This window comes from Natrix helvetica, assembly GCF_964273705.1.
Source record: "Natrix helvetica genome assembly, chromosome: 1".
Taxonomy (NCBI): domain Eukaryota; kingdom Metazoa; phylum Chordata; class Lepidosauria; order Squamata; family Natricidae; genus Natrix; species Natrix helvetica.
This window is the reverse complement of record NC_138548.1, coordinates 220,999,939-221,020,139: the sequence shown is the minus strand read 5'-3', so window position 1 is coordinate 221,020,139 and position 20,201 is coordinate 220,999,939. Positions and strand designations below refer to the sequence as shown.

At 44.1% G+C, this 20,201-nt stretch overlaps 1 protein-coding gene across 1 annotated transcript; it reads left to right on the top strand.

Annotated features, from left to right (window-relative positions):
• Positions 1-1,096: 1,096 nt before the first annotated feature.
• On the top strand, positions 1,097-6,562 carry LOC309396358 (apolipoprotein F-like; the record flags this gene model as incomplete). Its single annotated transcript, XM_081961440.1, has 2 exons — positions 1,097-1,150; positions 5,469-6,562. Exon 2 carries the CDS (start codon positions 5,489-5,491, stop codon positions 6,560-6,562), a length of 1,074 nt encoding a protein of 357 aa, XP_081817566.1. The 5' UTR covers positions 1,097-1,150; positions 5,469-5,488.
• Between the last annotated feature and the right edge of the window lie 13,639 nt (positions 6,563-20,201).

Here is a 20,201-nt window from a genome sequence, read left to right as displayed (position 1 = left end):
ATAAGACCACCATTCTACTTGTACCCCTTGTGATGCCAATTCTAATCTAGTTTTAATCTCCCCGTCTCTTCAATAACTCTTTATATGTAACAATATTTTCCATATTAATTAAATTTGGGTGTACATATGCTTCCGTCATGGATAGCCAAATGGGTGTTTCCGTATAGTGGTTGTGCTTAATTTTTTTCCATATTAATAACAGGGACTGTCTGATTTAGTGTCTTATGAAATATGTATGTGCAGATCCTTTTTCATACCACAGGAAGGCATGCCATCCTGCTTCGAGGTCATCACCTTCCAATTTGAGTAATCTTTTATTTCTCAACATTATCCATTCTTTTAACCATGTTAGAGTGGCCACAGTATAATAAAGTTCCCAATCTGGTATGCAAAATCCTCCTTTTTCCTTAGTGTCTTGCATAGTCTTGAATTTTATTCTTGGTTTTCTTCCCTGCCAAATAACATTCGAAACCAATTGATTCAAATCCTTAAAAAAACCTTTTTCTAATTTAATTGGAATATTCTGAAATAGGAAAACAAATTTTGGTAGTACATTCATTTTTATGACTTCAGACCCCCTTTCTAGGTCTTTCTTAGTTTTGTTGATCAAATTAGTATAGTTATCTTCTTTGATGGACACACACCTCGCAGATAAATGTATACCTAGATATTCCACTTTTTTAACAAAGTGGATACCCAATTTCTTCATTAACTCCTCTTTCAATTTGGATGTCAAATTTTTAACCAGCATTTTCAAGAGACAAGAGGCTCTTACTGAATGAACTAACCAAAAGTCTGATGGAGGATTAAGACATCAGAATGGCTGACCATCCCTCATGCCACTGTAACTCCAGATGTTGTAGATATGAATGTTTGTTCTATGCAAACAAAGCAACTGATAGATATATTGTTCTTCCTCTTCTTCCCTTAAATCATTACTCAGCACCGCCTGTTTCTCCTTCTTCAGACAAGTGACTCTGGGGGCTTTGGCAGATTAAGAAAGAGGTCAGAACTTTCCAGGGGCAAAGAGTGTTACAAGGAGGTTTGCAGATAAGAGTGATTGCCAGAGATAAGTGTGTATAAAGACCAACTTTAATCAAAACTGAGTTCACTCTGAAGCATTTTGTGTTTGTGTTGCCTCCTAAAGCAGGTAAGTTTCTCTTTCCCAGGGAGGGAGTGGGAGAGGGAAGGCATGCAATAGCAGTCAATAGGAGCAAAGAAACAAGTTAATTTGGAACTGAGGACGATGTGTTACACTGTCCAACCTGTGTTTTATTTGTGGGAGATCAGCATCCAGGGAAAAAGCATACTGGTGCAAGAAAATGGCTTGAATGTTGTGAATTAATGCAGATCACTTCACACAAATCATTTGGCTTCTGCCTCACTAACTTGGTCATCTTTTGTTTGAATTACGGAACCAGTTGGTAGATTTTGTTTGTGTCAAAGGTTGCTCCCTGTTCATTATTTGAGCATGAGGAATACGGTTCCTTATTTTGGAAAATGTAGCCCTGGTGTGTGCATGTGTGTGTAATTTATTTATATCCTGAATTTATTATTTTTACAAATAAGGCGGTGAACAGATTCAACAAACCTCCTTTCTCCTATTTTCCTCTCAACAACAATCCTATGAGCTGGGCAGCGGTGGGATTCACTTACCTTCCCTACTGATTCGCAAATGTGAGGGTGTGCGCTCTCTCTTGCTTCACTTGCAGGTGCCTTCTGCGCATGCGCAGTGCTCGTGTATTACATCGGGGCGGGTGGGTGGAGCCTCCAGCAGCCGCTACTGGTTCACCCAAACCAGAGAGAACGGGCTGAATACCACCTCTGGGGCTGGGTATGGCTTCAGGGACAGTAACTGGCCCAAAGTCACTCAGCTGGCTTTCATGGTTAAAGTGGAATTTGAACTCATGGTCTCCCACCTTCCAGCTTGATGACCTCAACCACTGGAAGGATATGTTCTCAGCCAAGTAAATGAAGATAGATATCTAATTCTCCTTTCAGTGTGCCCTCAAAGTGGATTTAGCTTATCAAATCAGACCACTGAATTTGCATTTTCACTGTGGAAGGAAGCAACTTGATTATATCAAGCCAAGTTCCACCTAGATTGACCCGAGTCCCGTGGATCATTGCCACATGCAATAGAAGCTATTTTGTCATCTTCACCTTTTTTGCTACCTGTCATTTTGTCCTTCTTAGTGGGCTGCCATGACAGCAAACTAACCTCTAATTTACAAGGGCTTTCAGGACTTCCCTCCGGGTTTGGATTATTAGTTTCCACAAAGAGTTGGACCTTTGTCCTTTTTTAAAAGTGGCTTTTGCTGAGGGTTTTCTGAGGGGTTGTTTTCTGGAGCATTGTTGCTGTTTTTCTTGAGAGAGAGGAGTGGACAGGGAAAGACCTCCTGCCCTGTAAGCTCTTCCCTCCCATTCAGCTAAGAGCAGAGAAGGTAAAGGTTGTGTGGGAAAAAGTACATATAAAAAGCTTTAATAATCTACCAAAGCAACCCAAAAGAAGGGCTAGTAATAGTAAATGGATGTAAAAGAGCATGGAAAACCAGGCCTATCACAATGTAGAGCACTCTAGAATGGTGAATTAGCTGTTCATTAAAACATTTATGGCTCAGGTCATTTTCTGATAGATTTTAAATATGGCTGTGCAGAACCGGGCAACATATATTGTAGAAAGGTTGGTTCCTGAAAGCAGCAGGGAAGTGTAAGATTGTCCTGTGCACCCTGATATTGATGTAATAATGGGGAGATGAGACTGGTACAAATGCCTCTGTAATATAGATACTGGAGAAATACACGTTCTGCTGTTTGTGCAACCTGAGAATCACAGGGCATTGGCTCTCTGGGTGGGGGATCTTCCTGTATTGACCTTCAAGGTTAGCTGAAGGGAGGGCATATTAATGTGCTAAAGGCCCTCTAATAGTTAAACCCTTCAAGGGTAGTTAAGTATGCCGTAGGTTAGGCCACATGTCTGTTGCATTCATTGGCAATAATGGTTGGAGACCTGACTAGGTCTGTGTCTGCTACACATTGTTTAATGAGTGCTTTGGCTTGATCATATTCCATGCTGAGTAGAAGGCCTTGAGAGAAGCTTAACGAATTCAGGTGCCAAAAAAACAACAACAACATCCCATTGTGATTCCCCCAAGCAGGTTTTTTAATTGTTCCTCACCTACGGACAGAATCTTGGCAAACTAAAGCAAGATACCATCCTTATAAAGCATGTACTCTGGGAACCATTAGGGAGAAGTCCTCTTCAACCTCTTTCTCTCAAACCCTTAGTGTGAGAGTTCTCACCTATCTGAACTGAGTTCTCTCTCCCCTGAAATACACTCGCTCCCTCCTGGGAATCCAGGGTACCTTCCATTAAAAGGATTAGGTTTCAATTGTCATTGTCTTTATTCAGGTGGACTGAAAATTATCCTTCATAGTCAGTGGGGCAAGGCGAAGGGGGGGGGGGATGAGTAATCTTAAGAAATTTGGCCTTAATAAGTTCTGATGGTGCAAAACTGGAGAAGGATTCAACCAGCCATCCCTTATTGCCAATCTGGGCACCAAGAGAAGTTGTCCTATTGGCTTGGTCCCAAATAATTTGAGACCTGCAGGAATGTAGTGACCACCTCTTGTCTTGAGGATTTTAAGGATAAGAGAATCTCTCACCACTCCTATTAAAATCTGCATCTTGCCATTGGGTCAGGTCATCCATCTGCATGGGGTGCAGGATCATACCGGAGATACCAAGTTGTACATCACCCCAATCAGGTGATGCTCCAGTGCTTTCCAGTGCTGGGGTGCAAAGTGCTTTCCAGTGCTGGGGACGCTGTGATGGTCTACTTAGGGGAGCATATGATTCAATCCTGCCAAGCTTAGTGGTTGTCATTTGGATGCTTTTGGGTACAATCCAAGGTGCTGATCGTTATCTATAAATCTGCCCTTCAGGTGTTCAGACCTAGGCTTCCTGAGACAGTAAAAAGCACACGCTTAATCCCTAAAACCCCTCTTTATTTCAACAGCTGTGAATTATGTTCATTCACAGCCTGTAATCAACCACAAATAGTTTGCAAAGAGTCCAACAGAAGTCTTCCACAGTCCTTCAGGATAAGGCTGATAAGCACCCACCTTTATCTCCTGTGAAATGCTGCCGAAGACCTAATTGCAATTAGCTTTGCAAGGCCACATGGAGCACAGAGTCAAAACAGAGCTTCAGAGTTTAAACCAACCAGAACAAACAAAGTTGCTTCCTACAAAGGCTCACATGCCTTTGTCCTCCTTTATGTCTTATCGGAGGGCCCAATCATCTCCAACCTTACTCCCGAGTCACCCCTTTTGTCTTAGTTGATCTTGCCTTCTGGCAGCTCTGCATATGCATGCACTGTGAACAGGCTCCCTGTTCCTCTGCCTTGCTGATGTCTAATTCTGGAGACTTTGGAGACAGCACATAACGCCCATATGGCCCTGGCCCCCTCTCTGCCTCCGATGCAGCGCCCTCATCTGAGCCTTCCCCAGACTCCAGGACTGGCCCATGTTCCTCCCCAACCTCCTCACTGTCCAACTCTACTGCCAGTTCCGCAGGCCAAGGCCGGACAAGAACATCAGGTTCCAGGTCCTTCCATTAAATGATGTCACCTTGTTCGACTCAGGAACGTTGCCGTCTGTGCCTGGATGTCCACAAGTCTACTAGTATAGTCTTTATTGTCATTGTACAAAATCAATACAACGAAATTTGTTGTATTAGTCTTTCATAAGGGTCTGAAGATCTGGTCATTTGTTTTTGTTTTTAATATTTTTTATTTTATTTTCAAACATACAAAATACACAAAAACAAAACTGACATAGACTACATTTACACAATACATTGGAACTTCGTGTTCCTTCTTATAGCAGTTTCAGATCGGTACAATTCTCCTTATGTTATTTCCCCTTCTAATATGTTTCACTTGTATTGTAGATAGGAAAGGACGTGGTGGCTCAGTGGCTAAGATGCTCAGCTTGTTGATCAAAAAGGTCGACACTTCAGCGGTTTGAATCCCTCGTGCCATGTAACGGAGTGAGCTCCTGTTACTTGTTCCAGCTTCTGCCAACCCAGCAGTTTGAACGCATGTAAAAATGCAAGTATAAAAAATAGGAACCACCTTTGGTGTGAAGGTAACAGTGTTCCCTTTGGCGTTAGTCATGCCGGCCACATGACCACAGAGACGTCTTCAGACAGTGCTGGCTCTTCGGCTTTGAAACGGAGACGAGCACCGCCCTCTAGAGTCTGGAATGACTAGGACCCATGTGCCAGGGGAACCTTTACCTTTTATTGTAGATAGGATTTTAGCATTGGAATGTATTATTTAACTCAAGGATCATGGGTTATTGTTTTTAGCTACATTTCTTTTTAATGTTTGCATGTTGCCCAGTGTTGGATGGCTTTCTATATTATTTAAATAAACCAATACATTGATTTCTTCCCATTGTAGCAGTGCCCAGAGAAGCTGACATGTACTTATCACCGTCTTTGATGCTCCTGACTTTTCTTGCCCTCCTGCCGCATCATGGATTGGGAGGGCAGCCAGGGACTACAACCGATCCAAGAAACCACGTTGAAAATTCCTCCTCAGATGCCAACCTTGCTTCTCTCCGCGCTTTGCTCAAGTCCGTCTCTTCTAATTCCATCCAGTTGCCTGAAAAGAAGGTTTCTTGCAGCGATTTAATGCCTGATACCCTCGAACATTTTGACAGCGTGCCTCGACCAGCCCAGATTATGATTCATGCTACCCTGGTGCTTGCCTTGCAAAATGCCGGCTGCAGCCACCATGCCGAAACCCTTGGCCTAGGGCTCTACCAGGAACTGGGGCAGAAAGATGCAAGTGGCCTCCTGTTGACAATGATAAAGATCCTGGACACAGCTAAACCTACAGGTGAAAATACAAGCTTTGCTGCCCTACAGTTCAATTTGGACCAGTTAGCCCAGAAACAAACTTCCCACTGCCGAGGCCTGATGCAGGTTGATGGAGCTCTGCTCCATGGCCAGGTGTACCGTGAATATAAGTGGTTTCCAACAGCTGCTGATGCCTGTCACCGTTTAGGGAATGTTTGTGGAGGAGTTATCGCCAATGGCAGCAGTTCCTTCCAAGTGGTGCTTAGAAATGGCAGCTACTTCTGGCCACAGCATGGTTCTCATTCCTGGCTTCATCAGTGCTACACGCAGGCACGCATGCGACGTTCATCACCAGCAAACTGTGTAAATCTAACGGAGCAAAAGATACACAAGCTTTTGAGGGTCATACCTAAAGTCAGCACTCTATATAACTTTGCAACCAGCATATACTACTATACTCAAGACTGCATTGACTTGGCCAAGAAGCGTGCTCAACAGGGGGCCATTGACCTGGGTTTTGATATCTTGGTTGCTCTCTCAGGGGGGGCTGGGACTCCCTTTAGGATGGGGGTTGCTATGGCAGTGAAACAAGTGTACAGAAAAGGTATGGACGCTATAATTTCTGATTTTCAAAAGGAGAAGCCACCGTGTCCAATCCCCACCAACGTCTGTGCTGCAAACATCCAAACCTAATCCAGGCATTCTCAAACTTTGCACTGCTACAATCACCTAAAATAATAAATGAGAATGTACAACCCATCCAGTAAAATTTCCGAGTTGATTCTGTTGGAGTTAAGTCTGAGTAAGAAATAAATGTATCTCTAAAATCATTAAATTTTAATCTATATAATTACTATGATTCTTGAACTTGATAGGTTCAGGCGATTAACCAAGGACCAGAGCAAGAGCCAAAGATTGAGATCTGAATTTTGACGGCCTAAAAGCTTTGCTTATCCAAGTCTGAACAGTTTTTTTAAAGAAAAAAACCTGACACTTTTTATTTACATTCTTTTCCCCCAGGCCCCGAAAGTGGAGATGTCACTACCCAAAGTTGGAGAACTCTTGATTGAAGCTATTACAAATTATTAAAAATTATATCTATATTTTAAAAATATGCTTAGGTGACAGAAAATGGCGGATGCTTTGCTATTTTCTTTTTCCAAATCAGTGACTTTCATAGGATGATTTTTTTTTTACAAATATTGTGTCAAAACATCTGGGCAAAAAGGTTTTACATTTTGTAGTTGGATGGTCCAAAGAATCCTCAGAGGGATACAATGAACACACACTCAAGCAGAATTTTGTAGAACTGAATATTCTTTGTCCTACTCTTACTGTCATCTCCGATCTGCTAGTTCCTTCTCATATCCATGTCTTCTTTACTAACTTGCTCCTTCTCCCCTCATTTTATCTATCATTTGTATTGACAATAATCATAAATGAAGATTTTATTTATTATATAATATAACATTACACAATAAAGCTGCTTAGAACTGACAGCTACTATTTACAATCTATAAGCTTCTCCAGTCTTTGTCCAAAACTGTTTGAACCCATCAGTGAATTGTTGTCAGGATTCTGTTGTCCTGTGCAAGTTACTATTTATGGTCGGAAAAGAACAGCACCATTACTCTATTATCCTTTACTATTTTCACCATTTCAAATAAATGTAATCAAAGGCTGTTAGAGATGTAACCCTAGGCTTGGCTTGGCAATGTATATAAGCTATGATTGTAACAAATGTATCTTTTACTTTAAATGCTAAAGAGATGTAATTGGTTTGTTACCTCAAGCAGCCATAAGTGGGAGCCAGAATGACTGTTAGCTCTCTGTTTGTTAGATGCTGATCGGTGTATTGTGAGGTACTGTGGTTTGCTACTGTTAGCTGTTTTGTGTGCTAGACTGACTGGTAACTGAATGACTGAACCGTATATGACTTGGACTGTTAACTGGACTCTGAATACTTCTATATTTCCACATAGTAAACTACTATATTTTATACTATTCAGTGTCCCTGTATGCTGGTTTGTGCGTGTTTGTCCATACCATTCTCATTACGCTTCTCTGCACACTCACTCTTCTAACGGGGAGCTTAATTACTTAACACTGGTTATGGGCCCAGAGTGTACCAGACGTAGCTAAAAAAAGAGAGTTGGTGTTGATACGCATTACTGTATACAGATATCTGTTTAGTTTATAAGTTTTACTATTATGGAGAAGATGGCACATGCACCATCAGCAAATCTATCACTGATAACCTGGTTGGATGGAACAAACTATGTTTCCTGGTCAACGAAGTGCAGCCTACTCCTGCGTACTGAGGGATTGTGGGATGCTGCACAGAATCCACCGGACGTGACTTCTTGGAATCCAAATGACGAGGATGATGCCAAGAAGATAGCAGAGTTTCAAAGATGCGACAAGCGAGCATTGTGTATAATTGGTCTAACACTGACTGACCAACAGTTAGTTCATATTTGTGGGGAGGATTCTGCAGCAAGATGTTGGGAGAATTTGAAGAAGATATATGTACGTGACACTGTAGGTGCACATATACATCTTACCCGAAAACTGTTTAGGACACGTCTTCTGAAGGGTGGAGATAGTGGTTGTGTTTAATTTTGTTCCATATTAATAACAGGGACTGTCTGATTTAGTGTCTTATGAATTATGTGCAGATCCTTTTTCATATCACAGGAAGGCATGCCATCCTGCTTGGAGGTCATGACCTTCCAATTTGAGTAATCTTTTATTTCTCAACATTATCCATTCTTTTAACCATGTTAGAGTGGCCGCAGTATAATAAAGTTCCCAATCTGGTATGCCAAATCCTCCTTTTTCCTTAGTGTCTTGCATAGCCTTGAGTTTTATTCTTGGTTTTCTTCCCTGCCAAATAAAATTCGAAACCAATTGATTAAAATCCTTAAAAAAAAATTTTCTATTTAATTGGAATATTCTGAAATAGGAAAAGAAATTTTGGTAGTACATTCATTTTTATGACTGCGATCCTACCCATCAGGGACAATTGTAGGTTTTGTTGGGAGTATACTCCTAGTGTTGGGCAGGCAATATATATCTATCTACAATGACAAAAGGTTGCTGTTACTTTAAATGAGTGGATGTACTTAACAAATGTAATTATCTTTGCTATAAGAGGAAGTCAGGAGCAGTGACGTGCGGTGAGGGTTATGGCTGGTGAGGCTGGTGACGTCATCAGGAAGGCGGAGCCTCAGCCTCCTGCTCACGTGGTCCCATTCCCCGCCTTCCTGAGTGAACATTAAGGGGACCGCAGAGTGCACTGTAGCATTGCTTCCTCCACCGGCCCCAGTCCCTCCCCCCCCCTCCTTCAAGGTCTCCTACCAACCCAAAGCCCGATCCCCAGCTCTCTCGGGCAAGTCTTGAGCGGGGTGAATGGGAAAGCAACGAAAGGGGCTGCGCTTTCACCCCGCTCAAGCCTTGCCGCCTGCAGCCACCGCCCGCTCTCGCTGCCTCTTTCCTTGCTTTCCCGTGCCCGCTCTCGCTGCCTCTTTCCTTGCTTTCCCACCCGCCCTCCCTTTCGTTGCTTTCCCACCCGCCCTCGCTGCCTCTTTCGTTGCTTTCCCGTGCCCACTCTCGCTGCCTCTTTCGTTGCTTCCCCCACCCGCTCACGCTGCCTCTTTCGTTTCTTTCCCGTGCCCGCTCTCGCTGCCTCTTGCTGCCTCTTTCGTTGCTTCCCCCACCCGCTCACGCTGCCTCTTTCCTTGCTTTCCCGTGCCCGCTCTCGCTGCCTCTTGCTGCCTCTTTCGTTGCTTCCCCCACTTGCTCACGCTGCCTCTTTCCTTGCTTTCCCGTGCCCGCTCTCGCTGCCTCTCGCTGCCTCTTTCGTTGCTTCCCCCACTTGCTCACGCTGCCTCTTTCCTTGCTTTCCCGTGCCCGCTCTCGCTGCCTCTTTCCTTGCTTCCCCCACCCGATCACGCTGCCTCTTTCATTGCTTCCCCCACCCGCTCACGCTGCCTCTTTCGTTGCTTTCCCGTGCCCGCTCTCGCTGCCTCTCGCTGCCTCTTTCGTTGCTTCCCCCACCCGATCACGCTGCCTCTTTCGTTGCTTCCCCCACTTGCTCACACTGCCTCTTTCCTTGCTTTCCCGTGCCCGCTCTCGCTGCCTCTTTCGTTGCTTCCCCCACCCGATCACGCTGCCTCTTTCGTTGCTTCCCCCACCGGCTCACGCTGCCTCCATGGAAGAGCTCATGCGGGCGAAAGGAAGCGTTTTATTCCGCGGGGTGCGTGTGAGAGGAGAGAATATTCAGGCATTCTCTCCTCCTCTTGCACGCACCCCACGGACTAAAAACGCTTCCTTTCGCCCATGGAAGAGCTCATGCGGGCGAAAGGAAGCGTTTTATTCCGCGGGGTGCGTGCGAGAGGAGAGAATATTCAGGCATTATCTCCTCCTCTTGCACGCATCCCACGGACTAAAAACACTTCCTTTCGCCCATGGAAGAGCTCATGCGGGCGAAAGGAAGCGTTTTATTCCGCGGGGTGCGTGCGAGAGGAGAGAATATTCAGGCATTCTCTCCTCCTCTTGCACGCATCCCACGGACTAAAAACGCTTCCTTTCGCCCATGGAAGAGCTCATGCGGGCGAAAGGAAGCGTTTTATTCCGCGGGGTGCGTGCGAGAGGAGAGAATATTCAGGCATTCTCTCCTCCTCTTGCACGCATCCCACGGACTAAAAACGCTTCCTTTCGCCCATGGAAGAGCTCATGCGGGCGAAAGGAAGCGTTTTATTCCGCGGGGTGCGTGCGAGAAGAGAGAATATTCAGGCATTCTCTCCTCCTCTTGCACGCATCCCACGGACTAAAAACGCTTCCTTTCGCCCATGGAAGAGCTCATGCGGGCGAAAGGAAGCGTTTTATTCCGCGGGGTGCGTGCGAGAGGAGAGAATATTCAGGCATTCTCTCCTCCTCTTGCACGCATCCCACGGACTAAAAACGCTTCCTTTCGCCCATGGAAGAGCTCATGCGGGCGAAAGGAAGCGTTTTATTCCGCGGGGTGCGTGCGAGAGGAGAGAATATTCAGGCATTCTCTCCTCCTCTTGCACGCATCCCACGGACTAAAAACGCTTCCTTTCGCCCATGGAAGAGCTCATGCGGGCGAAAGGAAGCGTTTTATTCCGCGGGGTGCGTGCGAGAGGAGAGAATATTCAGGCATTCTCTCCTCCTCTTGCACGCATCCCACGGACTAAAAACGCTTCCTTTCGCCCATGGAAGAGCTCATGCGGGCGAAAGGAAGCGTTTTATTCCGCGGGGTGCGTGCGAGAGGAGAGAATATTCAGGCATTCTCTCCTCCTCTTGCACGCATCCCACGGACTAAAAACGCTTCCTTTCGCCTGCATGAGCTCTTCCACGGGCGAAAGGAAGCGTTTTAGTCAGCGGCAGAGCTCAGAGCTTTAGAGGCTTTTTTAAAGAGGCAGTCATTCACGGTGAGCTAGCTAACCTCACTTCAGCACTCGCCTTTTCCCCGTTTACATTTTTTTTCCTTTTCATGATTGACAGTGGTGAGGCTCTGCCTCCCCTGCCTCCCCTGACCGCACGTCCCTGGTCAGGAGAGCTCATTCTCTCTCTGATTCTCTCTCTGCTTGTCCTATGATTGATGACTTGATGACTTGATGACTGGAACGTGAATTGCGACTGTAAGCAATTATTTGTTCTTTGAACTATGTTTGGACTAATATCTACTATCTACTATCACTGCTTGTGAAGCAACTTTAGTTAAAGTAGAATAAAATATGGATTAAAATATAAGAATGAAGACGTGGCATAAAAGGGATAGTTGGAAGCTTGCTTAAAGGGACAGGGAAATGTCATCAGCCTTCAACCACAACATGTTCCAGCAAATGTCCCTATGTCAAAAGTCCAAAACCACAAGGTTCAATTAAAGTTCGTTAATGGCACGTAGTCTATACCTGTAACAGAAGGAGAAGTAAGACCCCCATCTCCTTATAAGGCTTTTTCCTCAAGGTAACCAATAAGAAATGAGTTAAGTGTTTCCATGTTACACTGTCTTTGAGAATGTATAAGAATGCGTGCATCAATAATAAAGGTTGTTCAGAAATTCACAACTAGCCATGGGCTAACGTTTCTGAACCTGGCTGCATATAAACTTTTCCTGTATCCTGAGAAGTCTAATGCCTGTCATTTTCTGCAACATAGTAATAAAGCTACTTAATTTTTCTAGCAGTGTCTGTGACTCTATTCGTGTGTTTCTACTAGCAACGTTTTTCTCTCCGGCTGCACATTCTGCTGTGCTACTTTCTGTCTCCCAACGGAGATACCCCCTAACAGGTTTTTCCACCTCTCTAGGTCTTTCTTAGTTTTGTTGATCAGATTAGTATAGTTGTCTTCTTTGATGGACGCACACCTCGCAGATAAGTGCATACCTAGATATTTCAATTTTTAACAATTTGGATACCCAATTTCTTCATTAACTCCTCTTTCAATTTGGATGTCATATTTTTAACCAGCATTTTCAAGAGAAAAGAGGCTCTTCCTGAATGAACTAACCAAAAGTCTGATGGAGGATTAAGACATCAGAATGGCTGACCATCCCGCATGCCAGCCACTCTAGCTCCAGTTGTTGTAGACATGAATGTTTGTTCTATGCCAGTGACCGCGAACCTTTTTCGCCTCAGGTGCCAAAAGCACGAGCATGCGTGCCATCGCATGGGGTGCGATGCTCGCGTGCCCACCCCACAACTTCATCCCCACCCCCACGCCTTATCCCCTGAACATGCACACGTGACTTTGGGAGGGTTGAAGCCAGGACAGGCCTTTCAAGGTAAGCCAGATCTCTCCTTAGTTTGCTCCAGAAGGAGACCTAGGTGTTTGGGGGGGGGGGAACCACTACCTCGGAAGGCGTGAGCCCCTCTGCTTCTTGGGGGAAATAATTAAGATGTCTTGGAGATGGCCCAATAAGGCCTATCAGCCTGGAAATGTCCTGAAAGAGGCCAGTTAAATAAGGTGGCTATTTCTATCCGAAACTCACAAGTTTCCAATGCTGAGGAGGGAAAAGCCGTAGTTACAAGAGGCCTGCATGCAGCCCCCAGCAAAAAGAAAAAGGAAACAAAAACCCAGGGCAAGATCCCTTATAAAAAGCAGGAGCCCAGCTTTCCAGTGACGCTTCCCAAGAGTTCTAAAGTGAAACCTGCGAAATTGATTCCAGATCAAAATGAATGGAGAAACACATGGACCCACCCACCCTTGCATTTATCTTTCAGTTTTAGCCAGCCCCCAGCAAAAAGAAAAAAAAAACCCAGGGCAAGATCCCTTATAAAAAGCAGGATCCCAGCCCTGCTCCATTCTACAAAAATCCACCGAAAGTTTGGCTCTTTGCAACGAAGCTTCCCAAGAGTTCTAAAGTGAAACCTGGGGAATTGACTCCAGGTCAAACCAAATGGAAACAATGCTCCCCCCTCCCCCCACCCCCTGGCCAAACTTGCAAGCAGGAGAGTTGCAAGCAGGAGATAAAGGTGGGGGAGGGGCGAGGGAGGGAGAGAGCGATCTCAAGAGTTAGCAAATTGCAAAATCCCACCTACCTGTAACAATACCCAGAACCTTTGGAAAGAATATCGCAGGCACAAGTCACACCCACCCACACGCATTTATCTTTCAGTTTTAGCCAACCTAGCTAATTACTCTCTCATGCTCTTTTTAATTTTTAAAGTTTTTTTTTTAAACTGACAATTTAGAGAACAACCCGATCACCAGCCACCTTAGCCAGGCTTGTTTTTAACCAGATCAACCATTTGCCGAGTCTGGATCCAAGGGACTCCAAAAGGCAGCTACCTTATGATTTGCTGATTGATCCAAAGAAGAGGGTGGGGGAGGAAACAAACCGAAGAGAACAAAAGTAATAAGGAAGATCAGAAATAGGAGAAGAGAGCAACTGAAGAGCAAAAGTGTCTCAGAAGAGGAAAGTCTTCTCAGAAAGCCCCAAGCGCGGCTTTGTACTCGGAGCTCATCTATTTCAAAGAGGTAGGAAGAAGGGTGCTTTCTTGTTTGCTATTCCGGCAGACATAGGACAAGAGGCACTTCCCCCCCCCCAAAAAAAAAACCTTCCTCACCAACTGCTTGGGCCGAGGGTGCAGAGCTCGCAGTGTTACGCTTCTAGAGGGAATGGAGCTTTAATAATCTACCAAAGGAATCCAAAAGAAGGGCTAGTAATAGTAAATGGATGTAAAAGAGCATGGAAAACCAGGCCTATCACAATGTAGAGCACTCTAGAATGGTGAATTAGCTGTTCATTAAAACATTTATGGCTCAGGTCATTTTCTGATAGATTTTAAATATGGCTGTGCAGAACCGGGCAACATATATTGCAGAAAGGTTGGTTCCTGAAAGCAGCAGGGAAGTGTAAGATTGTCCTGTGCACCCTGATATTGATGCAATAATGGGGAGATGAGACTGGTACAAATGCCTCTGTAATATAGATACTGGAGAAATACACGTTCTGCTGTTTGTGCAACCTCAGAATCACAGGGCATTGGCTCTCTGGGTGGGGGATCTTCCTGTATTGACCTTCAAGGTTAGCTGAAGGGAGGGCATATTAATGTGCTAAAGGCCCTCTAATAGTTAAACCCTTCAAGGGTAGTTAAGTATGCCGTAGGTTAGGCCACATGTCTGTTGCATTCATTGGCAATAATGGTTGGAGACTAGGTCTGACTAGGTCTGTGTCTGCTACACAGAGGTGGGTTGCTACTGGTTCGGGGGAACCGGTAGTGGAAACGGCAGGCTTGTCACTCCCCCAAACTGGTTCCCCGGTTGCCGCGGCATGTTTTTTTTTTGACATTTTTAATCTTCTGCACATGCGCAGACCTATTTAAAGGCAACTGCACATGCACGCTAATCGCGTGCGCACCAAACCGGCAGTAACGCCAGCAGAAACCTACCCCTGGCTGCACACCGTTTAATGAGGATTTTAGCATTGGAATGTATTATTTAACTCAAGGATCATGGGCTATTGTTTTTAGCTACTTTTCTTTTTAATGTTTGCAGGTTGCCCAGGGTCGGATGGCTTTCTATATTATTTAAATAAATCAATACATTGATTTCTTCCCATTGTAGCAGTGCCCAGAGAAGCTGACATGTACTTATCACCGTCTTTGATGCTCCTGACTTTTCTTGCCCTCCTGCCGCATCATGGATTGGGAGGGCAGTCAGGGACTACAACCGATCCAAGAAACCACGTTGAAAATTCCTCCTCAGATGCCAACCTTGCTTCTCTCCGCGCTTTGCTCAAGTCCGTCTCTTCTAATTCCATCCAGTTGCCTGAAAAGAAGGTTTCTTGCAGCGATTTAATGCCTGATACCCTCGAACATTTTGACAGCGTGCCTCGACCAACCCAGATTATGATTCGTTCCACCCTGGTGCTTGCCTTGCAAAATGCCGGCTGCAGCCACCATGCCGAAACCCTTGGCCTAGGGCTCTACCAGGAACTGGGGCAGAAAGATGCAAGTGGCCTCCTGTTGACAATGATAAAGATCCTGGACACAGCTAAACCTACAGGTGAAAATACAAGCTTTGCTGCCCTACAGTTCAATTTGGACCAGTTAGCCCAGAAACAAACTTCCCACTGCCGAGGCCTGATGCAGGTTGATGGAGCTCTGCTCCATGGCCAGGTGTACCGTGAATATAAGTGGTTTCCAACAGCTGCTGACGTCTGTCACCGTTTAGGGAATGTTTGTGGAGGAGTTATCGCCAATGGCAGCAGTTCCTTCCAAGTGGTGCTTAGAAATGGCAGCTACTTCTGGCCACAGCATGGTTCTCATTCCTGGCTTCATCAGTGCCACACGCAGGCACGCATGCGACGTTCATCACCAGCAGACTGTGTAAATCTAACGGAGCAAAAGATACACAAGCTTTTGAGGGTCATACCTGAAGTCAGCACTCTATATAACTTTGCAACCAGCATATACTACTATACTCAAGACTGCATTGACTTGGCCAAGAAGCGTGCTCAAGAGGGGGCCATTAACCTGGGTTTTGATACCTTGGTTGCTCTCTGCGGGGAGGCTGGGATTCCCTTTGGGATGGAGGTTGCTATGGCAGTGAAACAAATGTATGAAGGCTATAATTTTTGATGTTCAAAAGAAGGAGGAGCCACCGTGTCCAGTCCCCACCAACGTCTGTGCTGCAAACATCCAAACCTAATCCAGGCATTCTCAAACTTTGCACTGCTACAATCACCTAAAATAATAAATGAGAATGTACAAACCCATCCAATAAAATTTCCGAGTTGATTCTGTTGGAGTTAAGTCTGAGTAAGAAATAAATGTACCTCTAAAATCATTAAATTTTAATCTATATAATTACAATGATTCTTGAACTTGATAGGTTCAGGCGATTAAACAAGGACCAGAGCAAGAGCCAAAGATTGAGGTCTGAATTTTGACTGCCTAAAAGCTTTGCTTATCCAGGTCTGAACAGTTTTTTTAAAGAAAAAAACCTGACACTTTTCATTTACATTCTTTTCCCCCAGGCCCCCAAAGTGGAGATGTCACTAACCAAAGTTGGAGAACTCTTGATTGAAGCTATTACAAATTATTAAAAATTATATCTATATTTTAAAAATATGCTTAGGTGACAGAAAATGGCGGATGCTTTGCTATTTTCTTTTTCCAAATCAGTGACTTTCATAGGATGATTTTTTTTTTACAAATATTGTGTCAAAACATCTGGGCAAAAAGGTTTTACATTTTGTAGTTGGATGGTCCAAAGAATCCTCAGAGGGATACAATGAACACACACTCAAGCAGAATTTTGTAGAACTGAATATTCTTTGTCCTACTCTTACTGTCATCTCCGATCTGCTAGTTCCTTCTCGTATCCATGTCTTCTTTACTAACTTGCTCCTTCTCCCCTCATTTTATCTATCATTTGTATTGACAATAATCATAAATGAAGATTTTATTTATTATGTAATATAACATTACACAGTAAAGCTGCTTAGAACTGACCGCTACTATTTACAATCTATAAGCTTCCCCAGTCTTTGTCCAAAACTGTTTGAACCCATCTGTGAATTGTTGTCAGAATTCTGTTGTCCTGTGCAAGTTACTAATTATGGTCGGAAAAGGACAGCACCATTACTCTTATTATCCTTTACTATTTTCACCATTTCAAATAAATGTAATCAAAGGCCACTCATGACAGAACACTGGTGATTGGGAATGTTTTCTCAAGAAATATTTCCTTTAATATGTAATAATAGTATCAGCAACTGATAGCTATGCTGTTCTTCCTTGTCTTCCCCTAACTCATTACTCAGCACTGCCTGTTTCTCCCTGTTGTTATGATTCTAACTGGACCACTACGGAATTCCTACCCCTTTCACCATAAAACAGGAAAACTGCACGAAACATAGGGGTTAATCAGACAAGTAACTCTGGGGGCTTTGGCAGAAAGTTTACAAAGAGGACTGAACTTTCCTGGGAAACCAAGTGAAGTGTTGCAATGAAGTCTGCAGATAAGAGTGATTGTCAGAGATGAGTATATAAAGACCAACTTTAATCAGTGCTCAGTTCACTCTGGAGCATTTTGTGTTTGTGTTTCCTCCTAAAGCAGGTAAGTTTCTCTTTCCCAGGGAAGGCGTGGGAGAGGGAAGGCATGCAATAGCTGTCAATAGGAGCAAAGAAACAGGTTAATTTGGAAGTAAGAATAATGTGTCACACTGTCAAGCATGTGTTTTATTTATGGGAGATCAGCATCTACGGAAGAAGCATACTGGCGTATTAACGTAGCTGGCAGTGGCAAGAAAACGGCTTCAATGTTGTGAATTAATGCAGGCCACACAAATCAGTTGGCTTCTTGCCGCACTAACTTGGGCATCTGTTGTGTGAATTACAGAACACGTTGGTAGATTAACAATTTTGTTTGTGTCAAAGGTTGCTCCCTGTTCATTATTTGAGCATGAGGAATATGGTTCCTTATTTTGGAAAATGTAGCCCTGGTGTGTGCGTGTGATCGGTTTATATCCCACAGATAAGGTGGTGAACAGATCCAACACACCTCCTTTCTCCTATTTTCCCCTCAACAATAATGCTCCTATGAGCTGGGTATGACTTCAGGGACAGTGACTGGCCCAAAGTCACCCAGCTGGCTTTCATGGCTAAAGCTGAACTTAAACTCATGGTCTCCTGCCTTCTAGCCTGATAACCTTAACCATTAGAAGGAAGCCAGCTAAATGAAGATAGATATCTAATTCTCTTTTCAGTGATAAAGTATAAAGTATTAATAAAGTATAAAGTAAGAGATTTCTCTGCCTTTGTCCTGCATGACTACTTAAAACAGCCAGAAGATCTGAGAGCTTGCCAGACATGGAGAATCTTGTGAAGGATTACCCTACTGATGTTTCTGTTTTGCTTTCAATAGAAATGGGGTGATTGTAGTAATTCCTAGTATTTTCAGGCTCAAATTGTGCAGGAGGGAGGGGTTGTCCTCATTGCAATTGTGAGCATTACTGCCTACGTATGGAACAAGTGTGAGGAGACAATTGCTGTCATTATGCCTTTTTCTAAGCCCACCTATGTTCCTTAAATTGGATTTGTTGTATCCCCAGTTCAATTAGCTCCTCTCAGTAAAACTGGCAAAGCAATTATGTGTTAGCAGGCATACTGTCATTGGCACTGCAGCTGAGAAACTGTTCCTCACACACCCATCTCATACCCTATATCCCATGCTTCTTTTTCTATGGAGCGAAGCTAACTGTGAGACCTTTACCCTTTACCTTTAGTGTGAGATGTGAAACATAAAACTATAGAAAGTTGTTTAATTTGAGGTCCCTTCAGTTTCCAGGGAGTTCAGGGACATTCATTTTTATAGCTGACCTCCACATGCACACGAATAAATATATAAACTGAACTGCCACAGTCCGAGGATTGGCTCTCTCTGGTGTTAATTTATTAAAATAGAGTTACTCGAATTAAAGCAATTAGATATCTGTCTGTTCAATAACTCTTTATATGTAACAATATTTTCCATATTAATTAAATTTGGGTGTATACCGTATATACTTGAGTATAAGCCGACTCGAGTATAAGCCGAGACCCCTAATTTTACCCCAAAAAACTGGAAAAAGTTATTGACTCGAGTATAAGCCGAGGCTGGGAAATGCAGCAGCTCACGGTAAATTTTAGTTTGAAAGCAGCTTCGTATGATCTGCGTTTTTGTTTTGGTGCAGGATTAGAAGTACTGGGATCCATTCCTGATTTTTAATAATTTGTCCTGCGTCCCACAGCGTTTTAAAAACAGTCCCGACTTTTGGTAACGTGCGTGGCCACGCATGTGGCAAGAAAACACCGTGCTGTTCCCCGGACTTGTTTTGATGAGCGCAAGGCAACTGACGATAGTTTGTGCCAGCTGCGCCCGCTCAAACTATTGTCAGTCGCCCCGTGTTCAGCAAAGCAAGCCTGGGGAGGTCCTTTGTGGGCAGCCAGTCCTAGCCGCTTGCACCTGGCGCTGCAGCTGAAGTGAACCCAAAAGCCCCCGCCACCACTAGAAAGTTACCGAGGACTTGCGCTGCAGCTGAAGTGAACCCAAAGGCCCCCGCCGCCACTAGAAAGTTACAGAGGACTTGCGATGCAGCTGAAGTGAACCCAAAAGCCCCCGCCGCCACTAGAAAGTTACAGAGGACTTGCGCGCGGCCGAGGCTTCGGTGCTTCCGGGATCGCTCCCACCCCCTCCGCCACTGGGAGCCAGTAGGAAGGTGGCGGAGGGGGTGGGAGCGATCCCGGAAGCACCGAACCCTCGGCCGCGCGCAAGTCCTCGGTAAGTTCTTTTTTTTTTTTTTTTGTTCACTGGAGTATAAGCCGAAGTGGATTTTTCAGCCCAAAAAGTGGGCTGAAAAATTCGGCTTATACTCAAGTATATACGGTATATGCTTCCGTCGTGGATAGCCAAATGGGTGTTTCCGTATAGTGGTTGTGTTTAATTTTGTTCTATATTAATAACAGGGACTGTCTGATTTAGTGTCTTATGAAATATGTATGTGCAGATCCTTTTTCATACCACAGGAAGGCATGCCATCCTGCTTGGATGTCATGACCTTCCAATTTGAGTAATCTTTTATTTCTCAACGTTATCCATTCTTTTAACCATGTTAGAGTGGCCGCAGTATAATAAAGTTCCCAATCTGGTATGCCAAATCCTCCTATTTCCTTAGTGTCTTGCATAGCCTTGAGTTTTATTCTTGGTTTTCTTCCCTGCCAAATAAAATTCGAAACCAATTGATTCAAATCCTTTAAAAAACCTTTTTCTAATTTAATTGGAATATTTTGAAATAGGAAAAGAAATTTTGGTAGTA